The 20,855-nt window shown below is 40.1% G+C and overlaps 1 protein-coding gene across 3 annotated transcripts in view; it reads right to left on the reverse strand.

Annotated features, from left to right (window-relative positions):
* The window catches only part of IPCEF1 (interaction protein for cytohesin exchange factors 1), a 170,697-nt gene that overhangs the window by 59,633 nt on the left and 90,209 nt on the right, over positions 1 to 20,855 (reverse strand). For 2 of the 3 annotated variants that reach the window (XM_010840846.1, XM_010840845.1), the window contains 2 exons: positions 13,116 to 13,155; positions 12,339 to 12,508 (listed from right to left, as the gene is read on the reverse strand). In XM_010840846.1, coding sequence (XP_010839148.1) covers positions 12,339 to 12,508; positions 13,116 to 13,155 — 210 coding nt within the window. Of the gene's footprint in view, positions 1 to 12,338; positions 12,509 to 13,115; positions 13,156 to 20,061; positions 20,094 to 20,855 lie in introns of those variants that run through there. The other variant, XM_010840847.1, reaches the window with a different exon arrangement.

Raw genomic sequence — 20,855 nt, forward strand, 5'->3', positions numbered from 1 at the left:
CCTGCCACGAGCTGAGGACCATCCTCCGACAGCCCAGCCGCTGTCATGAACCCTGGGGTCCTCCGTCAAAGCATCAGTGCCCAAACACAGTGGACCTGCCCTGAGAACAAGACAACAGGCGAAATATTTCACAGCCTTGGTATCTCACAGCTTCTTCGGCACAGTTTGGAAAGAATCGAAAGGAAAATAATATTGGCAATGTCAGCAACTGTTCCCACACTGTGGGAATTTAGCAATAAGAAGTCACAAAGGACAGCCTACCTCAGTTACAGACTGCCCTGGTCATAATGGGTGTACATGTCTCTGCTCTTTTTTTGGATTTCCTTCCCATTTAGGTTACCACAGAGCATCAAGTAGAGTTCCCTGTGCTAAACAGTAGATTCTCATTAGTTATCTATTTTATCCCAGTATCAATACTGTATATATGTAAATCCCAAGTATACCTTCTAGCTGCTTCACTTTGCTATACAATAGAAACTAGTACATTATAAAGCAACTACACTCCAATAAAATTTTTAATAAATAAATAAAGCTATGGGTGGGGAACCATTATTTTAGAAATGCATTCGGAGGCCTACCAAGGAAAATAAATGTTAAGACATGGTGATAGTATCACAGACAACAAATACATTAAACCAAAACCAAGCATCCATTTTAAAGATCTTTTCCACATGCCTGAATTATAATGAGGGAAGGAAAAGAATTCAAAAAGTCTTCAGTCATTCCTAAATTCAGGCTTTCAAGTGGTACCTAAATTCGTTTTCCTCCTTTCACTCAAGTCATCATCTTGAGGGTAACCGCTCACTTCCAGCTGCTCAACAATCTTTCGCCCTCCACCTTCCCATTCTCCTTTCGCATACACACTCCAGGAATACGGGTTGGCAACAAGTGTATCCATTTTACTTCAGTGGTTTGAATTGCCTTCACTGAAGAAGCATTGTTAAGTACTGGAATTTTGTATGGGACACTCTCAGAAGCTGGTTGTTGGCCAAAACAATGAATACAGAGATCAAACAAATTAGAAGCCCATCATTCATAAAGGATCTTGTTTGGTAGAACTCCAGGAATAATCAGGCGTCCAACATGCTTTGATTAATTGATTTATATAAATAATTGACAATTATGTAATGTGATAATTAAGTAATTGTATTGTAAAAAATGATTGGTGCCTATTCTGTGCCTACTGGTTCTAGGCTCCAGGGACATAATTTTCTCTTTTTTGGCTTTTTTTTTTTCACTTTCTGGGTGTGTCATTTACTCTATACATTCAGTGATATCCCAAGACCAAGGTGGTCACCAGTATTCACGGAGGATAACTCTGAATGCTGAACACTGACTTCTTTTTTTTTTTTTTGGTTGCTCCGTGCAGCATTGTTGTTCAGTCATGTCTGATTCTTTGTGACCCTATGGACTGCAGAACGCCGGGCAGCATATGGGATCTTAGTTGCCTGACCAGGGATCAAACCCATGCCCCCTGCAGTGGAATCCCAGAGTCTTAATCACTGGACTGCCAGGGGAGTCTCTAGAAACAGTTTAAATCAGAGAGATAAAAAATATGCCCTCAGGTGTTCCCATTATACTGGGGAAAAGGAAAAAAAGAATATAATAAGCTCTGATTGCAATATAAATTCTTACAGATTTTTTTTCAACCTATGCTAAACTTGTTCAGACATCTTCCCCCAAATCTATGTTAATAACTGATTACTAAAAAAAGTTAAGAAAACATCAACAACTCTTTCAAAGGGAGAGTTAACCCATTTCTTATTTTCTTATGGTGGAAAAAAAAAAAAGGTGCTCTATATTGAGTGAAACTTTCAGAGCAGTTTTCTCATAAAAAGAGAAATTCAGGCTTTCAAGTAACATTTTCTGCAAAGGTATATTCAGTTTAATCTAAAAACCGTATTAGTCTTTTCTATAGAGATTCTTATAAAACCGATTCCAAGAAAAATCCCTTCCAAACCTAAGATCTTCCAAAATTCACATGACCTAAATATGCAGCTGAATACTGAAAACATCTGATATAGTCACGGTTACTTGAACCTACAGACACGTGGAATCATTCAGGCAGTGAGGGGGAAAGTCAGTCACATTCAGGCTGGCAGGTTGAATTCTCAAAGAACTGCAAGGTCTGTATAATAGGTATACGGGAGTGGAGTGTGACTCCCCTGTTGGCTCTGACAGTAAAGTGCCTGACTACAATGCGGGAGACCAGGGTTCAATCCCAGGGTTGGGAAGATCCTCTGGGGAAGGAAATGGCAACCCACTCGAGTATTCTTGCCTGGGAAATCCCGTGGGTTGAGGAGCCTGGTAGGCTACAGTCCATGGGGTCACAAAGAGTCAGACACGACTGACTGACTTCACTTGGAGTGGGTAGCCTATCCCTTCTCCTGCAGTTCTTCCCAACCCAGGAATTGAACTGTGGTCTTCTGCATTGCAGGCAGACTCTTTACCAACTGAGCTATCAGGGAAGCCCATTAAACCATATATTAACATATGGTTATATGTTTATATTAACATATAAACTCAGCAGTTTACCAAAAGCGTTTATGAAATAAAGAGTTGGTGATTCACTTTTTCTGTATGAGGCCCAGGGGTTCCTGGGCTCCCTTGAATCACTGATGCAACAGCACAAAAGGCATCAATAAATGGTTACTCTACTACTAAAGAACATAGGTTTCCTAGTAATTTTATACAAAGAATGTACAAAACTAAAATAAACCAGAAAAGTCACTGACAATGAGTCTAAGTGCATATCCAACAAATTTGTCCTTCCTCAATTTTCATATTATTTTCCTAGTCTCTCCAGGCTCTAAAACTTGGAGACGTTTTAGCTTCAAATATTTTGTGTTCTATATCAAGCGCTCCACATACCTTTCCCTTGCTAACTGTGTGAGTGCATGCTAAGTCGCTTCAGCTGTGTCTTACTCTTTGTGATCCTATGGACTGTAGCCCTCCAGGCTCCTCTGTCCATGAGATTCTCCAGGCAAGAATACTGGAGTGGGTTGCCATGCCCTCCTCCAGGGGATCTTTCCAACCCAGGGATCAAACCCACATCCCTTACATCTCCTACATTGGCAGGCTGGTTCTCTATGACTTCCCTTGGCTTCCCTTCTCTATGACTTCTGGGCTTCCCTTATGGCTCATCTGGTAAAGAATCCGCTTGCCATGCGGGAGACCTGGGTTGGATCCCTGGGCTAGGAAGATCTCCTGGAGAAGGGAAAGGCTACCCACTCTAGTGAATCTGGCCTGGAGAATTCCATGGACTGTACAGCCCATGGGGTCACAAAGAGTTGGACACGACTGAGCAGCTTTCACTCAGTTCTCTATGACTCACACCCACTGGGAAGCCCCACTTACTGTGTACTGTGTCCTAAATTTTTAGTTTCCCCTCCAGTCTAGGAGTTCACGTTTCAACAACTGCCTTTTGTCACCATCTCCTAACTGACCCTCTGAAAGCTCCTTTATTCTCCAATATAGCCCCTATACTGCCCCTATATCATCCTATAGGCTATATATATCATCCTATATTGCCCCTATATCATCCTATAGGCTATATATATCATCCTATATTGCCCCTATATCATCCTATAGGCTATATATATCATCCTATATAGCCCCTATATCATCTTCCCCAGACTGAAGATGAAGCCCAGTCCCGGGAAGATTAAAAGTGATGATGGTTTGGGAACAGATTTTATTTTTAAAAAAGAAAAAAAAAAGACAGGGAAAAAAAGAAAAGCTACTTAGAATATGGTTTTGGCTATGGCTTGACTCAAGGCTTTTCAATGCTCTTCCCCCCTTTTGTTGAAAATAACATTTTCTTCTTCTTCTTCTTTAAAGAAAACCATTGTATGTTTAATTTACCTTTTTTGTTTGTTGGTCTCCTCTTCGTCATGACTCCCTCTTTCCCCTCCCCCTTTTCCAAATGAAAGCCATGTTAAATCAATCACTGGATTGACTGCTTCATCTTTTTATTTTTAATGGAGAGTATGCCACAATTGTAAAGCAATAAGATTTGAGGTAAACAATATGAAAATTTTGCTTTTTGCTAAATGGTAGCAAGTTGAACAGTAATAAAAAATGGAGAAGGTGTTAGTTAAAAGTTATTGCTTCTTTCTCTACCTGAATTTTTAAAAAAAAATCAGTTGTCATCTAATACAAGTTTATATTCTATATACAAAAATTTGGAAGTCTAAAAAAATCATGGCTTTAAACTTCCACTGATGAGGCGGATAGGTGATAAAGATGAACTCTGAACTGCTACTAAAGATATGCATGTTTTTTACTGTGGGGCAGGGCAAGGAATTGAGGTGACTTTGTTTGGGGAGGTAGGTAGGTTTGTTTGTTTTTAGTTTCATCACTTGTTATCTCTAGGAGACTCGGAGCCAGTGATCCTTTTATTCTGCTACAGTCTTCAAAGAATTTACAAAAAAAGCAAGGGCCGCCAAAACTTAAATCTTTCTTGATTTCCCCCAGAACTTAAATCTTCCTTGATTTCCTATTTCGTTCTCCAGTGGTTCATGTTTTTAAATATGTATACATGTATCTATTCTGTTTCTTAGATAGAAAATATTTTACCAAGGATCAAAAGAAGAAACCCTAGAATTAAAATGGGGAGATCTACCACAGTGGATTTCTTCTCAAACTGATAACGTTTAGGTTTTAAGCAAAATAAAGTGCCAGTTAACGTGAAACTCAATCACAAAGACTTGAGATTTTTGCTTTATGAAGACAGAGAATTGAAATTCTTTTATGCCATAAATGTGCATTCAGAGTCCATGAACCAAGCCCTGCTTTTACTTAGGGATAGAATGTTTTCCTGTCAGACCCCGTTCTTCCCATTTCTTGGTAGAAACATGGTATGGAGAGCATCTCTTGGCTTCCTGTGGGTACACAGGACACTCCTGCACAGCCCACTCGCACTGCCTACCAGCCCTGCTCTGACACGATTTCTCCTGGTTCTGTTCTTCACTCCATGTCCTGTACTTGATGGGAGTTTGTGACATGCTGCTCTGCCACTATTCCATTAGTATTTGTCTTTATACTGGTGCCCTTGCTTACTGCAAATGTCACTTACAGCAGCAGTTTAAGGGGCTCTGCTGGGCTGGAGAAACCATGCATTCAGGAGGCCTGGGTGCAGCGGATAACAGACCAGTTACATGCCTTATGAAGGCAGTCAGAAGACAGATCTGTAGGTTTGCTTCTCCACCTTCTGATACCATGAGCTAACAGGAAAAAAGGTTTAGGGGTCTTAGTGTGTTAATGGGCTTCCCAAGTAGCTAAGTGGGTAAAGAAAAGGCCTACAATGCAGGAGACACCAGAGATATGGGCTCGGTTCCTGGGTTGGGAGGATCCCCTGGAGGAGGGCATGGCACCCAACTCCAGTATTCTTGCCTGGAGAATCCCATGGACAGAGGAGCCTGGCGGGCTATAGTCCATGGGTCGCAAAGAGTCAGACACGACTGAAGCGACTGAGCACAGCACAGCACATAGCCCCTATATTACTGTTCGGTTGGTATTTTCACAAGCCAATTTCATGAGGTCATCTTCAGACTTAAGAATCTGCAGTGGCTCCCTACTGCCTACTGACCAAATCCACATCCCTACCATGTGCATTTGGGGCCACACTTACTGATCCTGGCTCACCTCTCAACGGGGAGGTCATGTAGCCTGACTTTAGTATTGGTAGATCTTGTTCCGATTTCCAGTCCTGCCACTTACTCCTTAAGCAGGTTTGAGCAAGTTACTTAAATTCCCTCAGCTGCATTAAACGCCTTGAAAAATGGGAATAATAAACTCTATCTTGCCAGGGTTTCTGAGAATTCAGTATAATGCCTAACACAATGGGTTGGCACAGTTCATTTATATTTTCATTCCTTTGTTCACATTAGTCCCCAGACTGGAATGCCCACCCTTTTACCCTCTGTCCTTAAAAAAAATAATAATAATAATAAAAACTGTCTTCCAAGGCTGATCTTCTCCACGAAGACTTTCTAAATTCACTGCAATCCACAGGAACAATGTTTTTTTGTTGGTGAAAATTATATTTACCCAGTAAAGAAGGCTGGCTTCTTTGACCAAGGAAATCACACAGCTTTGGAAAATGATGAGATAAGGAAAAACACACCTTCCTAGATAGAAAGGGAGAAGAATCTTCCAGGAATAAAAGTTGCTTGGCAGAACTCTCCCATATTCAACCCAAAATATTTCCCTTTACCCTGAATTTTATAGAATTCATCTGTATTTTTCACTCTCAGAGCCATTTCTTCACCAATTTTTCTTTGATCATGTCATTTACACAGGTCTTTTTGTGTGCACCAGTCTCTAAGCTTTTAATAGAGTGAAGAATTGCAGTCTCTCATTTATTTGTAATTCTACACTTATAACATCTACATCTACTAGTTAGTCCAAATTATTTTTAAGTCTCAATAAATACTGATGGGAGGATATATAAATGGGTGGGTAGGTGGATGAATGGAAGGATAGACGATAAACTTTTCATGTTTGGCTCATTTAGAAAGAGAATTTTAATATCTGTTATCTGTAATTAATATTAAACTGTGCTTTGTAATTAAAGCCTAAATTGTTTAGGCAATGCCTCCAAGTTTTATACTAGCCTAATGCATATGTTCCCTTGATGAATTTTGATAGCTCACATATGCTCTTAGATAAAGTAAGAAGATACGCCACCAAAATGATTAAATGCTCTGTGAGCAGAAACGTTTAAGAACCTCACTGATTTTAAGTGGGTTATATAACAAAATAATATATATAATATTTACCATATGATCAGTCTTGGGTATAAATAAAATCCACAACATATTTCTCAAGGAACTATGCAAACTTTTAATGAAGAATTCTTAGAAAAGAAAAATAAGTTATAGCAAAAGGGGAAATCTTAAAGCTGTAAAAATATGATACTTTTCACCAATAAGTAATCACATCTTTAGGACCTATCCTGTCACTATTTCATAGCAACACGCCTGAAAGAAAACAATAATTCAAAACTTTGTCTGTCCTCTTCCAGAGAGAAGATGCTGATCCCAAACATCAGTCTTCAGATGTGCCTGGAATCCAGGTGAAAATCTCGAGTGGAGGGGATTCCCTGGGAAGTCTTCCTTCTCTCTTTCAACATTTCTGCCCTAACCTGGTGATCTGGATCAATAAACCCTTGTTTTCAGCCAGAGGCCATGGTTAGAAAGAATCTAATAAAATAAACTCTAGTAAGACATTAACAAAATGGGAGCAAGCAGCTGTGTGGGACCCATTTGGGACCATGGAAACCTTCTAGCAAATCTCAAATTGGATCTTGTCCTGTATTTTTAAGAACAGACATGACTAGGTGTGACTATATATATATATATATATATATTTTTTTTTAATAGATGTTATTTTACTGGAAAATCATTTTCCATCAAAAGCCGTCTTTACTCCCCAGCCCATTTGTCAAAACCCCCACAGGTAAGATAAATGCTGGTGATTCCTAAATCTTGTTTATTTATAAAATCAACAAATACAACAGGAGTGCCTACTAAGTGTCAGACACCGCCTAAGGGGCTAAAGATATACCCTGTCTTGCTCTACAGAGATTATTATCAGTAGTGGAAAACAGCAAGACTAACAAGATGTACAGGCTTCCCTGGTGGCTCAGACTGTAAAGAATCTGCCTGCAATATGGGACATCAGGCTTCAGTCCCTGGGTTGGGGAGATCCCCTGGAGGAGGGCATGGCAACCCACTCCAGTATTCTTGCCTGGAGAATTCCATGGACAGAGGAGCCTGGCGGGCTTCAGTCCACGGGGTCACATGGAGCGGGACATGACTGAGAGACTAAACACACACAACAAGATGTACAAAAGAGGAAGATAAGTGTAATAAGTATTAAGCATAGGCTGCCGTGGGCACAGAAGAGGTGGCCTAATGTGGGTCAGAGGAAAGGTAAGGACACTAAGAGGATCAGCTATTCAAACTAAAATTTGATTTAGGAGGAGGAGTAAGCTTGATGGGATTGAGTGGGAGAAAGACTTTACAGGATGAAGACAAAGAGTTATCTGAGCCAATAAACAGCATATGCAAAGGCTTAAAGAGAGAGCTGGCATACATGCCATTAATAAAGAATTAAAATTAGTTCTGCAGTTGCAGCTTGGGTGGCAGTGTAGAGGGTAGGGAGAGTAAGACAGATATGGGCCAGGAGATTATCAGTAGCCAGGAAATGAACTGGTACTTCAGGGGCAAGGAAAAGCACTTGTGTGGACTTTAATCCAAGATTTTAAACAGCCTGGATTTTTAAGGCTGTTCAACTTGAATATGGTTTTGTAAAACATGCCATAAATTCTTGTGTGCAGCATGAGATTCTATGCGAGTAAGATGGGGTGTGAAAAGCGATAGATGAATGTCTGGACTTGACCTTTCTCAAGAAAATCTGCGTAGCATTTTTTAAAGCATCAAAGTGTGGTGGAAGAAGGAAGTACACCATGTGTCGGTTACTAGGTAACGACGATAACAAAACCCTGAGAGAGGTGAGAGTGGCGTCTCCTCAGGTTGTCAGGTAACAAGCGCGACAAGCAGAGGGACGCCACAACAGCAGCTGCACTTGCACATAAGCCCAGCCTCACGTTTCACTTCTAGAGTTGCTCCTTCTGAGCCCCTCTGAAGGCAGACAATAGCGGGGAACCACACGGAACCAAGCTTATCCTGGTCCCTGCATGGAGTCAGGTTGGCATAGGACAAAACCTGGGGCTGAGATGTCTAAGGGGCTTAAGGGGATCTGTTTTCCCTCCGTTAGGACTCTGATCACCTGGACAATGTGCGTGAGTTCCCTGAGTCTCAGCCTTCTCCCAACGTTCAAAATAGGTGACAACTGCTACTTCAGAGGGTATTTTGGAGGAGTTAAAAAAAAACATGTAGGAAAGGTACCTCGAGTCTCCCTTGGCATTTGCCAGGCATTTGATAAGAGGAGACTCTGGCTATGAAACCATCAGCTTCATTACCGTATGAAAAAGAATGGGCAACAGGGAAGGTAGAAGAAAAAGAAGTTTCTTCATAAGGCATAGATGCCTTGGGAGCTACTTTATTGAGTCTGAATTCCTTGAGTGGCTTAAAGTAAATAAATGTTCTCAGCCTGAGTGTATGTGTTTGGCTCTTACTTCACAGTTGATATTCACACGGATGGCAGGACTATGACTCTTAAATTAAGTATTCACTGAGTAGACTTTTTCCCCCCGAACAAACATATAATTAAGATGTCAGGGTGTATGTGTGTGTGTGTGTATGTGTGTGTGTAGAGATGACTCCTCTATAATACAGCATAGAATTAGGGAGCTGAAAGGGTTGTTCTGTTATATACCACTAGCTGAATAGGATAATTCTCTGGCCAGATTACAATAAGTTTATCTCCATTCAATGTTGCTAATCTATTTCTGCTCGAATTCATCATTTGCTCCCTGAGTATTGCTTTATGTGTTTGTATGACAGCAACTGAGGACAGGGGGCCTCGAGGGGGTCTGATGGTCCCTCCTTTTCCTCTTCCGCATCAAGTCTCTGTCAACAGTGCTAGTCCCTGTGGAAGCATGAGATTCCTAATGCCTGAAATAGGTAATTCATTGCTCCCTTAAGAGAAACAAGCCAAATGAACTGATGAGGCCAAATAAGCCAACTCTGTAACCATGTGTGGTTCAGAGGGGATTCAATTCTATGAAGACGGGAACAGCACCGAGAACATATTGGAGGGAAAATGCAATTGAACGAGGAAATTAATGCCAGGCTTATATCTGAGCTTTTTTACTTCCCACAGATGTGCTATGCTCCATCAGCACCCAATCTTCCCAACAGTCTCAGAAAATTCCTAAAGAGCTATTAAAAAGTAAATTAGTAAGCCGTCTCATTTCGTAAAAGATCCAGACTATAACTTGCCACAACTAGCCAAAAGCAAAAGCCTAAAACATTATAAATGAGAAGCAGAAAATTATATTAACCCTAATTTATTAACCTTCATTAAGAAGGAAGCTGTATTATTTACAATAGCCAAGATACAGAAACAGTCCAAATGTTTATCGATGGATGAGTGGATTAAAAGGATGTGAGTGTGCTGCAGTCCATGGGGTCGCAGAGTCGGACACAACTAAGCAACTGAACTGAACTGACTGAGATATGTAAATAGTAGAATATTATTCAGCTATAACGGGCTTCTCTGGTGGCTCAGATGTAAAGAATCTGCCTGTAATGCAAGAGACTTGGGCTCAATCCCTGGGTCAGGAAGATCCCAGGTGGGTACTGGGCTACCCACTCCAGTATTCTTGCCTGGAGAATCCCATGGACAGAGGAGCCTGGAGGGCTACAGTCCATGGGGTCGCAAAGAGTCGGACATGGCTGAGCTGCTCACACACACACACATTCAGCTTTAAAAATAATGCAATTCTGCCACTCGTGACAACATGGATGGACCTTGAAGGCACTATGTTAAGTGAAATAAATTAGACAGAGAAAAATGAATACTGTATGCTCTCACTTTTATGTAGAATCTTTAAAAAAAGAAATAAACCTAAGCTCAAAAATGCAGATAACAGAGTGCTGGCTGTCTGAGGTGGAGATTGAGGGGTGAGCAACAGGGGTGAAGATACTAAAAGTACAAACTTTTAGTTATAAAATAAATAAATCATAGGGATGTAATGTACAATATTGTGATTATAGTAAAAAATACTGTATTGCATCTTTGAAAGTTTAAAGTAAACAAATCTTAAACTTTGTCATTAAAAAAAAAAAGAAGAAGAAGAAGAAGGACGCTGTATTTGTTCAGGAAAAACCCCTTAGGGTAGAAGGTGAGAGCCCAGCCCAAGGTTGCCTTAATTTGGATAAAATCATTCCATGCTAGAGGAGATGATGAATGTATCCAGGAGAGAAGAACAAAAGAGCGAAAAGGAGACAGTGGAGGATTACATATTCTACAAGGTGGTTCTTACTTGTGAACCTCCCAAATCTTTAATAAAATTGCTAAAACTCGAAAATATATATTGTTATAAAACTCAGTGAAGAATTTTGTACCAGGTTTTGGGTGAAACCAAAGCAATAAACTTGGGAGCAGGAGACAGAGGAGGGGGCGTACAGAGAGAAGCACAAGAGAGGGAGCTGATTCCAGGGCACTGGAATTGGATTTGAGTGCAGTTTAACCAGACCCTTACAGGACAGGTCCTTGGGTCATGTGGATACACAAGTTTTCGATTAGTGGCCAGTGAATGTAGATTTCTTAGCTGAAAATTTCACCTTCAAACTACACAGGGCACTTATTTTACATTTATAAAGTTATTTGCCCTAAAGCTCTGTTGCTCAAGAGATGGGCATACATAAGATGTTTTAAAAGAATGGTGTCATATAAAAAGAACTGTTCTGGCTTGTGGTCAATTTTTAAATGATTTCCCCTTAATAGATTAAAGGACATCCATTGCTGACCTTCACTCAACCAAAACGGGAAACAAGCTCTCCTTAGATCAGCAGTTGGCTACTCGGGGTTAGTGAAGAGAGTTCTTCTGTGAAAGGTCTCTGCTCAATATTCAACAACATCATTGTTTTCAGAATGCCTCAAGCCAGGAAGGATCAGCACACTTTTTTTTTTTTTTAATTTTGATCATTACACATTTTAACAATAACTTTATTTTCAGCCCTTTCCAACAGAAAACTCGCCTGCAAAATAGATCTCAAAAGTACACTGCCTATTACAGGATAAATTAGGCAACTTTCTTATCAAGACTTGTCCAAGGATCATTAGTTTAAAGCCATCAGTGTACATGCCAAAGAACAAGAGATGACAGTCAGCGACGCAATGTTGGCACACAGGTTAGAGATTCCAAAACCAACTCCTGCCCACTCCAGCCACAGAGAAGGTCAGAGGAAAAGAAAATAATGAAGGAGGGAAAATGAAAACAGCTTCTGTGGACAGAATCAGTTTATACCCTCAACTTTTCTTTAAGTTGAGACCCTTTTTTTAGTAGAGATCTTAGCAATGTCAAGTGTCCATAGCAAGTGTTGTCCATGGAAATCCTGAAATGATTAGCATCTCTCATGGCAGAGTAACATTAACAGGCCCTGAAATCCTCCTTCAAGACAGGTATACATTGGGATGCTCCTCTCCAACCAAAGATTAGTCAAGCGGGATGGTTTTCTCCTCCAAGTACAACAGAAAAACCTACATATCCACAGAAACAGTTTCTAGAGCTTATTGGTTTATTTGCTCTATTCCAAGTCCCAGAAATTGAAATGATCTTTCCCATAGGGACCACCTGCTCCATCATGATCTCTGACCCACCCTTTGTTGAAGAGGGAAGAGGAGGAAGAGAATGGACTCACCAGCTGATTGCTGTACCAGTACAGCGACGACCCCTTCAGGACCACCCAGAACTTTTTCCATTTGTTGCCTAGGAAAGTTCCTTTCTCCTTTTTCTTATAGAGCCACCCTTGGCAGTCAGCATGCCCCAGGTCTTTACATGATATCCTCCTTCGACTCATGCTGAAAAAACCTGCAAACAAATACATGAAAAAGTAGGTAACGTCGTACCCTGCTTTATAAGACAGAGTGAAAGGGAACTGTACACTGTTTACCTTCAGGAAGTTGGATTTTTGTACCAAGATCTATGCAAAGTAAATGTGAAAATTAAAGTAATTTACCGATTTTATTTTTAAACATTCATTTGGTGCTTAGAAGGGACAAGATCAAAGAAACAGTGAGACACATACAGGTGTAAGTCTAAGAACATTCTTCAATCGAGTAAATTGAAAACATGAAAATCATGATTCTGGCAGGCACATCAGCTTGTTGCAACAATAATAGCAGTAGTTATGCAAGAGATGGAAAAGGGTTAATGCCCACCTAGAAACACAGCCACTTGCCGACTCAGTGCCAGTCTTTGTAAGCTCTATTGACATACCACGGGGGATTAATCCAAATGAACAGCAAGCCATCATTTCTTAAAATCGATCCAAAAACAAGAACCCCACATTAATCTGCCATCCACGTCCTGGTATTAGCATTAAGACAGACAAACATCGGATCCCAAAGAAGACATCCAGGAGAACAGGACACTCACACACACACATAGGGGATAAAGAAACAAAAGATCTAATTACCTTGAGTTTTCTTTCTCTGCTTCTGACGCAAGGGAACCTGCTGGAAATGCAAGAAGGAGAGAAAAGAGGAAATTTCTGATTGTGTTGTAACATTTGTAAAGAGAGAAGGAGGGAGGAGGTGGCAGTGTTTATGAGCAGGATGGAAATTAAAAAAAAAAAAAAAAAAACGACTCTCCCAGCAGAGCTAAAGGGGCGCTTACTAGCTGAGGCACAAAATGTGCTAATTAGAATCAATAGACATCTAGCTGCACCTGAAAACTACGGAACACAGCATTTATCACTAATGTTTCCTGTTTCCACCCACAACCACCTTTCTCACTACCACTTTAGTTATGACAGGATAGTGTTCACTCAAGTTCTTAAAAATAATAAAAATATCTCCCCTTTTATTCTTTGTGAGAGAAGAAAAACTTATAGCATGCTTTATTTTGTGCCATTTCTAAAGAGCAACAATTATTTAAATAAACCTGGAAGACAACCATTACAGTCTCACAGGACTACAGGTGTACATCAGACTACTAAATTCATGGTCCTGCTACCTCCATCGGGTTGCATGTAAACCACATGAATTAACCATCCCAGAAAAAGAAGTTCCACAACCTCTTTTGGTGAGGTGTAACTACCTATCAACCCTCCTTATTGGGAAATTCTGATTTGCAGCCAGGTTTAATTCACATATTGTCTTATGGAAGATAAATTAATTACCAATTTCTATTTTATACTAGCTCTTCTAAGATTCAAATTAGAAAAAAGATACTATATCTGAAATACACATTTTTCACAGTACATTTTAAACAATTCAAGTAAAATCATCAGACTATAAACAAAAACAGAAAAAAAAATCTTTCAACTGGCTCTGTATGTGTGTGAGATTTTTTTTTTCTCCATTATATCTAAGCTGAATTCAGTCAGGGTTAAATGACATAATCTTTTGAGTGGAGAATTTGAAAAAAAATGTACATAATCGAAAAGGAGTTCTAAACATTGGTATGCAATTCTATCACAAGAGCTTATAAAGTTATTCTAGATGCACCTGGCTAATATCCTCTGTATCTAACTATTGCTTTAATAATTACAATGGTTCTATTATATTTTTGAAGAGGGAATGTGACAGAGTGGAAGTAAGATGGGATTTTTAAATCCAGAGACCTGAAATCAACTTACAGCTGTTGTAATTAGTAGCTGTGTTACCCAGGGAAAAGTCAGTTTAGCACTCAAAACCAACTTCCTTCATTTGTAAAATCAAGATATTTATAAATCCAATCCCATAAGTCTCATAAGTATTTAATATGGTTGTACACAAAAATGCACTAAAAACTAAAAATCCTTTAGGTATGCATGGTAATATTATATGATTATAGATGTAAACAAATGTTTCATATATAATAAACAAAAATTTCCTATCAAGTTTTAGGATAGGTAGGATTTGTATTTCTCTCAGATGTATTTCTCTAATCATTTAACTTCAGTGATGAAGTTAAAGTGCCTTAAACTGTATTTCCTGAGACACCTCATACTGACTTTTTACTTTACAAATATTAGAATAAAATTTTATTCTTGAAGAAATAAATCATTCTTTTGAAAAATGGACATGACAAAGGCAATATCTGCCCTAAATTTTAGGCAAGAGAAAACCTGTTAGAGCCATGACAGGCAACAAAAATGTAGGTATTTTTGACCAAATTCTAGTCATTTCTACTTCATAAGATACCTCCCACACTGACCTGCATCCTGATCTAAAGTTCCCACTATTCTCTCCAACGTTCTTTCTCCTGGGCTTTTTTCTATATGCAATTATCTGAGTTCAGCAAAGCCCATTAACAAAATATTTTAACCCAAATATATTGTTCAGATAATGTATTTTATTTTGATAGCTAGAACTTAGCTGACAGCCAGGACTGAAAAAGAAGAGAGTAAGTCAATTTAGACAGTGGGAATAATTTAAGAGAATCTGGGGTCCAGGAGACCCCAGGAAGCTCTCAAGACAAATTAAGAACCACAGGGAGTAGGAAGAAAAGGGAATTATGGACAGAGGCAGTCCTAGACCATTCTGGCGCATCTGAACAAGGTCAATCGCATTAGCTGATACAAAAAGAGCAGCTTAGAAAGGAAGAGAAAGTAGGAGAGGACACTGTAGTATCCGTGAAGGGAGGCAGGCCACGCTCCATCCCTCCTGACTGGGAACAGGTGAATCTCCTTCACCCATTAATTATAGGCTAGTACTCTCGCCTGGAAAATCCCATGGACGGAGGAGCCTGGAAGGCTGCAGTCCATGGGGTCGCTAAGAGTTGGACACGACTGAGCGACTTCACTTTCACTTTTCACTTCCATGCATTGGAGAAGGAAATGGCAACCCACTCCAATGTTCTTGCCTGGAGAATCCCAGGGACGGGGAGCCTGGTGGGCTGCCGTCTGTGGGGTCGCACAGGGTCGGACACGACTGAAGCAACTTAGCAGCAGCAGCAGCAGGCTTCCCAGGTCACACTAGGATTAAGGTATCTTCTGTTACCAATGCAGGAGATGAGACGTAAGAGACATCGGTTCAATCCCCAGGTTGGGAAGATACCCTGGAGGAGAAAATGGCAACTCGCTCCAATATTCTTGCCTAGAAAATCACATGGACAGAGAAGCCTAGTGGGCTATGGTCCATGGAGTCCATAAAGTCCACTCCAAAGAGTCTAACACAACTCAAGCAACTCAGCACAGCACAATTTGACAAGGTCTTTCCAGTTCTACCATACAAGCTGATGGCTGGTTCTAGAGAAAACCCTCTATCAAACTGCACACTCTGTCTCAACGTGGCCCCAAAACAGGCCTCGGTCTATGCTAGATTTTTGCACCTGGACTAATGAGAAGTGGGGCTCTAGGCTGGACGATACCTCAAGCAGGTTGAGCACCCAAAACCGAGAGGACTTTATTCAGACTTTTTTTTTAAAACGCAGGCAAGGAGTTTAGTCACTGAGTCAGCCCTATGCCTCAGACAGAACTTTTCCTAAGGCAAATGATCATAAAATCTGTGTAAGTGTTCAAACTGTTTCCCCCAACCAGAAGCTGAGCTGCATATTACAGGAACAATAAATTAGTGGGAATTGCATTTTCACTTGATCGACATGAACTTGAAACCTAAATTGGTTTACAAGAAAGAATGAAAACAATCTTGAGAACTTTAGTAAGTTTGAGATATGTCTAACTCCTCACAACAGGAAGTGGAACCCACGAGCTCGTCAGTTTCAAAAAGATCTCACATGTGGTTTATTCCACTAGATGAGCGAGAAAAAGCCAAGCAAACAGTGAGCACTTTATGAAACCATTTTTTTTGATAGGGAATTATAACCATTATAACAAATGTGTGTGTAAGTATGCTCAGCCATGTCTGACTCTTTGTGACCCTATAGACAGCAGCCCGCCAGGCTTCTCAGTCCATGGGATTTCCCCAGACAAGAAGACTGGAATGGCTTGCCATTTCCTGCTCCAGGCGATCTTCCTGACCCAGGGATTGAAGCTGTGTCTCTTCATAACAAATATCTGAAGCCTAATAAGGTGTTTTTCTCACAAGATTTTCTTCCTATTGGGATACTGTAGGTAAAACTTAAAATTCTGAATTTGCCCTAATTTGGCTCTAAAATTTGAGGAAATTTTTCTTTTAAATACATATTTCCTTTGTATTGAAAAAGAGTATTTTTCTTTTACTTTTTAAGGGGGGGGGTTAAAAAAATTCACTTGGTCATTAATCGCTCAAAAACACATGCTGTATAAATATACAAAGGAACCAGTGTAAAATATACAAATGGACCTCCTCTGATATTGAATGATGGTGTTCACATCCAAGTTAAGGGTAATTATTATACTGATTTCTAATTTATATAGCAATTAAATCTTAAAAGGTACAATTTACCTGTGACATATTAAAATTCACCATAAAATAGTTTGTCATTACATCAAACTTCACAATGATCGTGTCTTAAAATTACACGGTGATATGCTATGATGCAATGGCACCCCACTCCGGTACTCTTGCCTGGAAAATCCCATGGACAGAGGAGCCTGGTGGGCTGCAGTCCATGGGGTCGCTAAGAGTCAGTCACAGCTGAGCGACTTCACTTTCTCTTTTCACTTTCATGCATTGGAGAAGGAAATGGCAACCCACTCCAGTGTTCTTGCCTGGAGAATCCCAGGGACTGAGGAGCCTGGTAGAAGGCCGTCTATGGGGTCGCACAGAGTCGGACATGACTGAAGTGACTTAGCAGCAGCAGCAGCATGCTATGATGGGTCCTGATTTGCGCCATTTTCCCAAGTTCCATGGTATAAAACCTCACAGCATTGTCAATTTTAAGCTACCAATACTTTAAGTGGCCAGCAGCCTGAGCCAAAGGACACAAACAGCCTCAAAGCTCTAGGGTAGTATTAGTCACTCTGTCAGTCTGACTCTTTGTGACCCCATGGACAATAGCCCACCAGGCTCCTCCATCCATTGGATGTTCCAGGCAAGAATACTGGAGTGGGTTGCCATTTCCTTCTCCATTAACCAAGCTACAAAAATTCCTAAATTTTTTAGGGCCAAGCCAGCTCCAGCTGATAAAACCATTAGGGAGTTTCTCTACAAAACACATTTGCCCCCCTATAAAAAAAAATCTCTCCTTTTTCCTGGCAAATTAAACTCAATTTTGTAAAGAGAATTTTCAAGCTTTAAATATTAAAATTTCACCTGTAAAAATACATGAAAAACTTGCTACTTTTTTTCAGAAGACTAGCTACCTTAAATATTACTAAGTTAATATGAAAAGAAACCCTCTGATAGTGAAAAATGAAGATAGATAAGAGACTTTATAATAACAATAGACAATAATTGAAAACAATGATAACCAAGAAGCATAAAGCTTATAGTTAGATAGTGTTTGCCATAGCCAGGGTGAGTCTTTTCATAAATACTTGGACTGAATTGTCACATTTACAGCTTAGACATTATTATAATGCATATTTTACTGAGAAGAAAATTTTTAAATTAATTTTTAATGGAGTATAATTGCTTTACAGTGTTGCATTAGTCTCTTGCCATACAGCAAAGTGAATCAGTCATATGTATAAGCACATCCCCTCTTTTTTAGATTTCCTTCCCACCATTTAGGTCAGAGGAGAAAACTGAAGTAAATCAAGGTTTAGTGTTTTGCCCAAAGTCACAAAAGGAAATGGTAAAATACATATATTTATTTTAAGAATAAAATTCACAAAGTAGTAACCTTTAAGATATTTGTTTTGGTTGTTGATGTTATATAAAGTAAGAGAAGAGAAAAGCAGGGATTGAAGTTTGAGGAGAAGCTGGATGCAATGGCACTTTCTACATTGAAGAGAAACTGGAGAAATTAAAGAAGAACTAGGGAGAAGAGGAAAAAGAAGGAGAAGAAAAAGAAGGAGGGACAAGGAGAGGAGGGTGAGGAGGAGGAAGCTAGAAGGTGGAAAGTGAGGGAGAGAAACGTGTCAGGGAAAGAGTGTCTAGCTTAATCAGTGGAATAAATGACAACAATATAGAGAACTGTGGTGTTGGAGAAGACTCTTGAGAGTCCCTTGGACTGCAAGGAGATCCAACCAAGGCACCCTAAAGGAAATCAATCCTGAATGTTCATTGGAAGGACTGATGCTGAAGCTGAAACTCCAATACTTTGGCCACCTGATGCGAGGAGCTGACTCATTGGAAAAGACCCTGATGCTCGGAAAGATTGAAGGTGAGAGGAGAAGGGGATGACAGAGGATGAGATGGTTGGATGGCATCATCGACTCAACAGACATGAGTTTGAGTAAACTCCGGGAGTTGGTGATGGACAGGGAGGCTTGGCGTGCCGCAGTCCATGGGGTCACAAAGAGTCAGACACGACTAAGCAACTGAACTGAACTGATAGAGAATATGGCTTAAGTAGAGAAATGACAACCCACTCCAGTATTCCTGCCTGGAGAATCCTATCAACAGAGGAGCCTGGTGGGCTACAGTCCATAGGGTCACACAGAGTCAAACACAGCTGAAGCAACTTAACACAGCAGCATTTATAAATATATACATATATATCCATAGTAAACATATGGGAAAATAGCATATATAGTATTTATGAGTCTAGAGATTTGGGAGAAGTCTGGAATAAAGATATAAAATTAGGAATCATCAGCATAAAGAGAGTGGAAATCTTGAGTTTGGGTAAGATCACTCAGATGTGTAGGATGTAAAAGGAGTGAAGTCAAAATCCAAAGGAAGACCAATGCATTTACACAGAACTAAGAGGAATGGAGACTGCCAGGAGACAGAGCAGACAAGCAAAGGAAAACAAGAAAATCAGGAGAGGGATTGTCGTGGAAGTGAGGGAAAGATTGAAGGGACAGGTGAGCCAAAACCATCAAACACTCACCAGTATAAAAGAGAAAGAAAAAATTACTAGAGACCTTGGCAAAACAGTTTCATCATTGTGTTGGCTAGAAAACAAATTTCAGTGGGTTGGAGAGTAATGGGAATTTAAGAAGTTAACAGAGCACTAAAGACTAGTCTCTCCAGAATCTTGACTGAAAAGAGGAGACATGATAGTAACAGGAGTCCTAGAGCCAAAAGACAGAGGTTGTTACACGTGTTTTCAAAACTATGCTCCTGTGCTTATAATCTCTCCTGCAATAAACTATAGACAAACACTTGTTCACTGACAGTGGGATGTTGAAATTGAAAAGCCATTTAACTACATGATATCAAAAGTCTCAGCTGTTCATATTCTAACTCACTGAGTACACATTTCTCACTTCCTTCTTTTCTTTCTTAGCTTTTACTTTATTTTTAAGGGAATGAAATACGAATACATGATATACAACTTCCCTTTTCCATTTCCCTCTCATTCACCCCAGGTTACACTAAACCGAATGTGATATTTATCATTCCCATGCAATTTTAGTATTTATAAGGAGCATTTAACAATACCATAAGCAATAGCATTAATGGGTGGTGGTGGTTTAGTCGATAAGTCGTGTCCAACTCTTGCGACCCCATGGGCTGCAGCCTGCTAGGCTCCTCTGTCCGTGGGATTCTCCAGGCAAGAATACTGGAGTGGAAAAAAAAAAAAAGAATACTGGAGTGGGTTGCCATTTCCTTCTCCAGGTGATCTTCCAGTAATCGAACCCGGGTCTCCTGCATTGCAGGCAGATTCTTTACCGATTGAGCTACGAGGGAAACCCTAATAGCATTAATGGAGGTGTTTAATTTTCAGTATTTTTTAGATTTTTTTTTTTCCCCATGTTGAGGTAAGTAGTTGTAGTTCTAAGACAACAATGCTGCTGCTGCTGCTGCTAAGTCGCTTCAGGCGTGTCCAACTCTGTGCGACCCCATAGACGGCAGCCCACCAGACTCCCCCGTCCCTGGGATTCTCCAGGCAAGAACACTGGAGTGGGTTGCCATTTCCTTCTCCAGTGCATGAAAGTGAAAAGTGAAAGTGAAGTCGCTCAGTCATGTCCGACTCTTCATGACCCCATGGACTGCAGCCTTCCAGGGTCCTCCATCCATGGGATTTGCCAGGCAAGAGTACTGGAGTGGGTTGCCATTGCCTTCTCCAGATTTCTATGCAGAGACTTCCATTTCAGGAAAAAGTTTTCCCTTGGCATTTCTTTTTTCCAGGAAACATTTAGGGAAGGAAATTTATTTTAAACAATTTTTGAGAAAACACTGTCATAAAGTTTTGATCTAAGAGAACTGTGACATTTCTTCCCCACTAGAGCAAT

The sequence above is a fragment of the Bison bison genome, unplaced genomic scaffold (assembly GCF_000754665.1).
Source record: "Bison bison bison isolate TAMUID 2011002044 unplaced genomic scaffold, Bison_UMD1.0 scf7180017864148, whole genome shotgun sequence".
Lineage (NCBI taxonomy): Eukaryota > Metazoa > Chordata > Mammalia > Artiodactyla > Bovidae > Bison > Bison bison.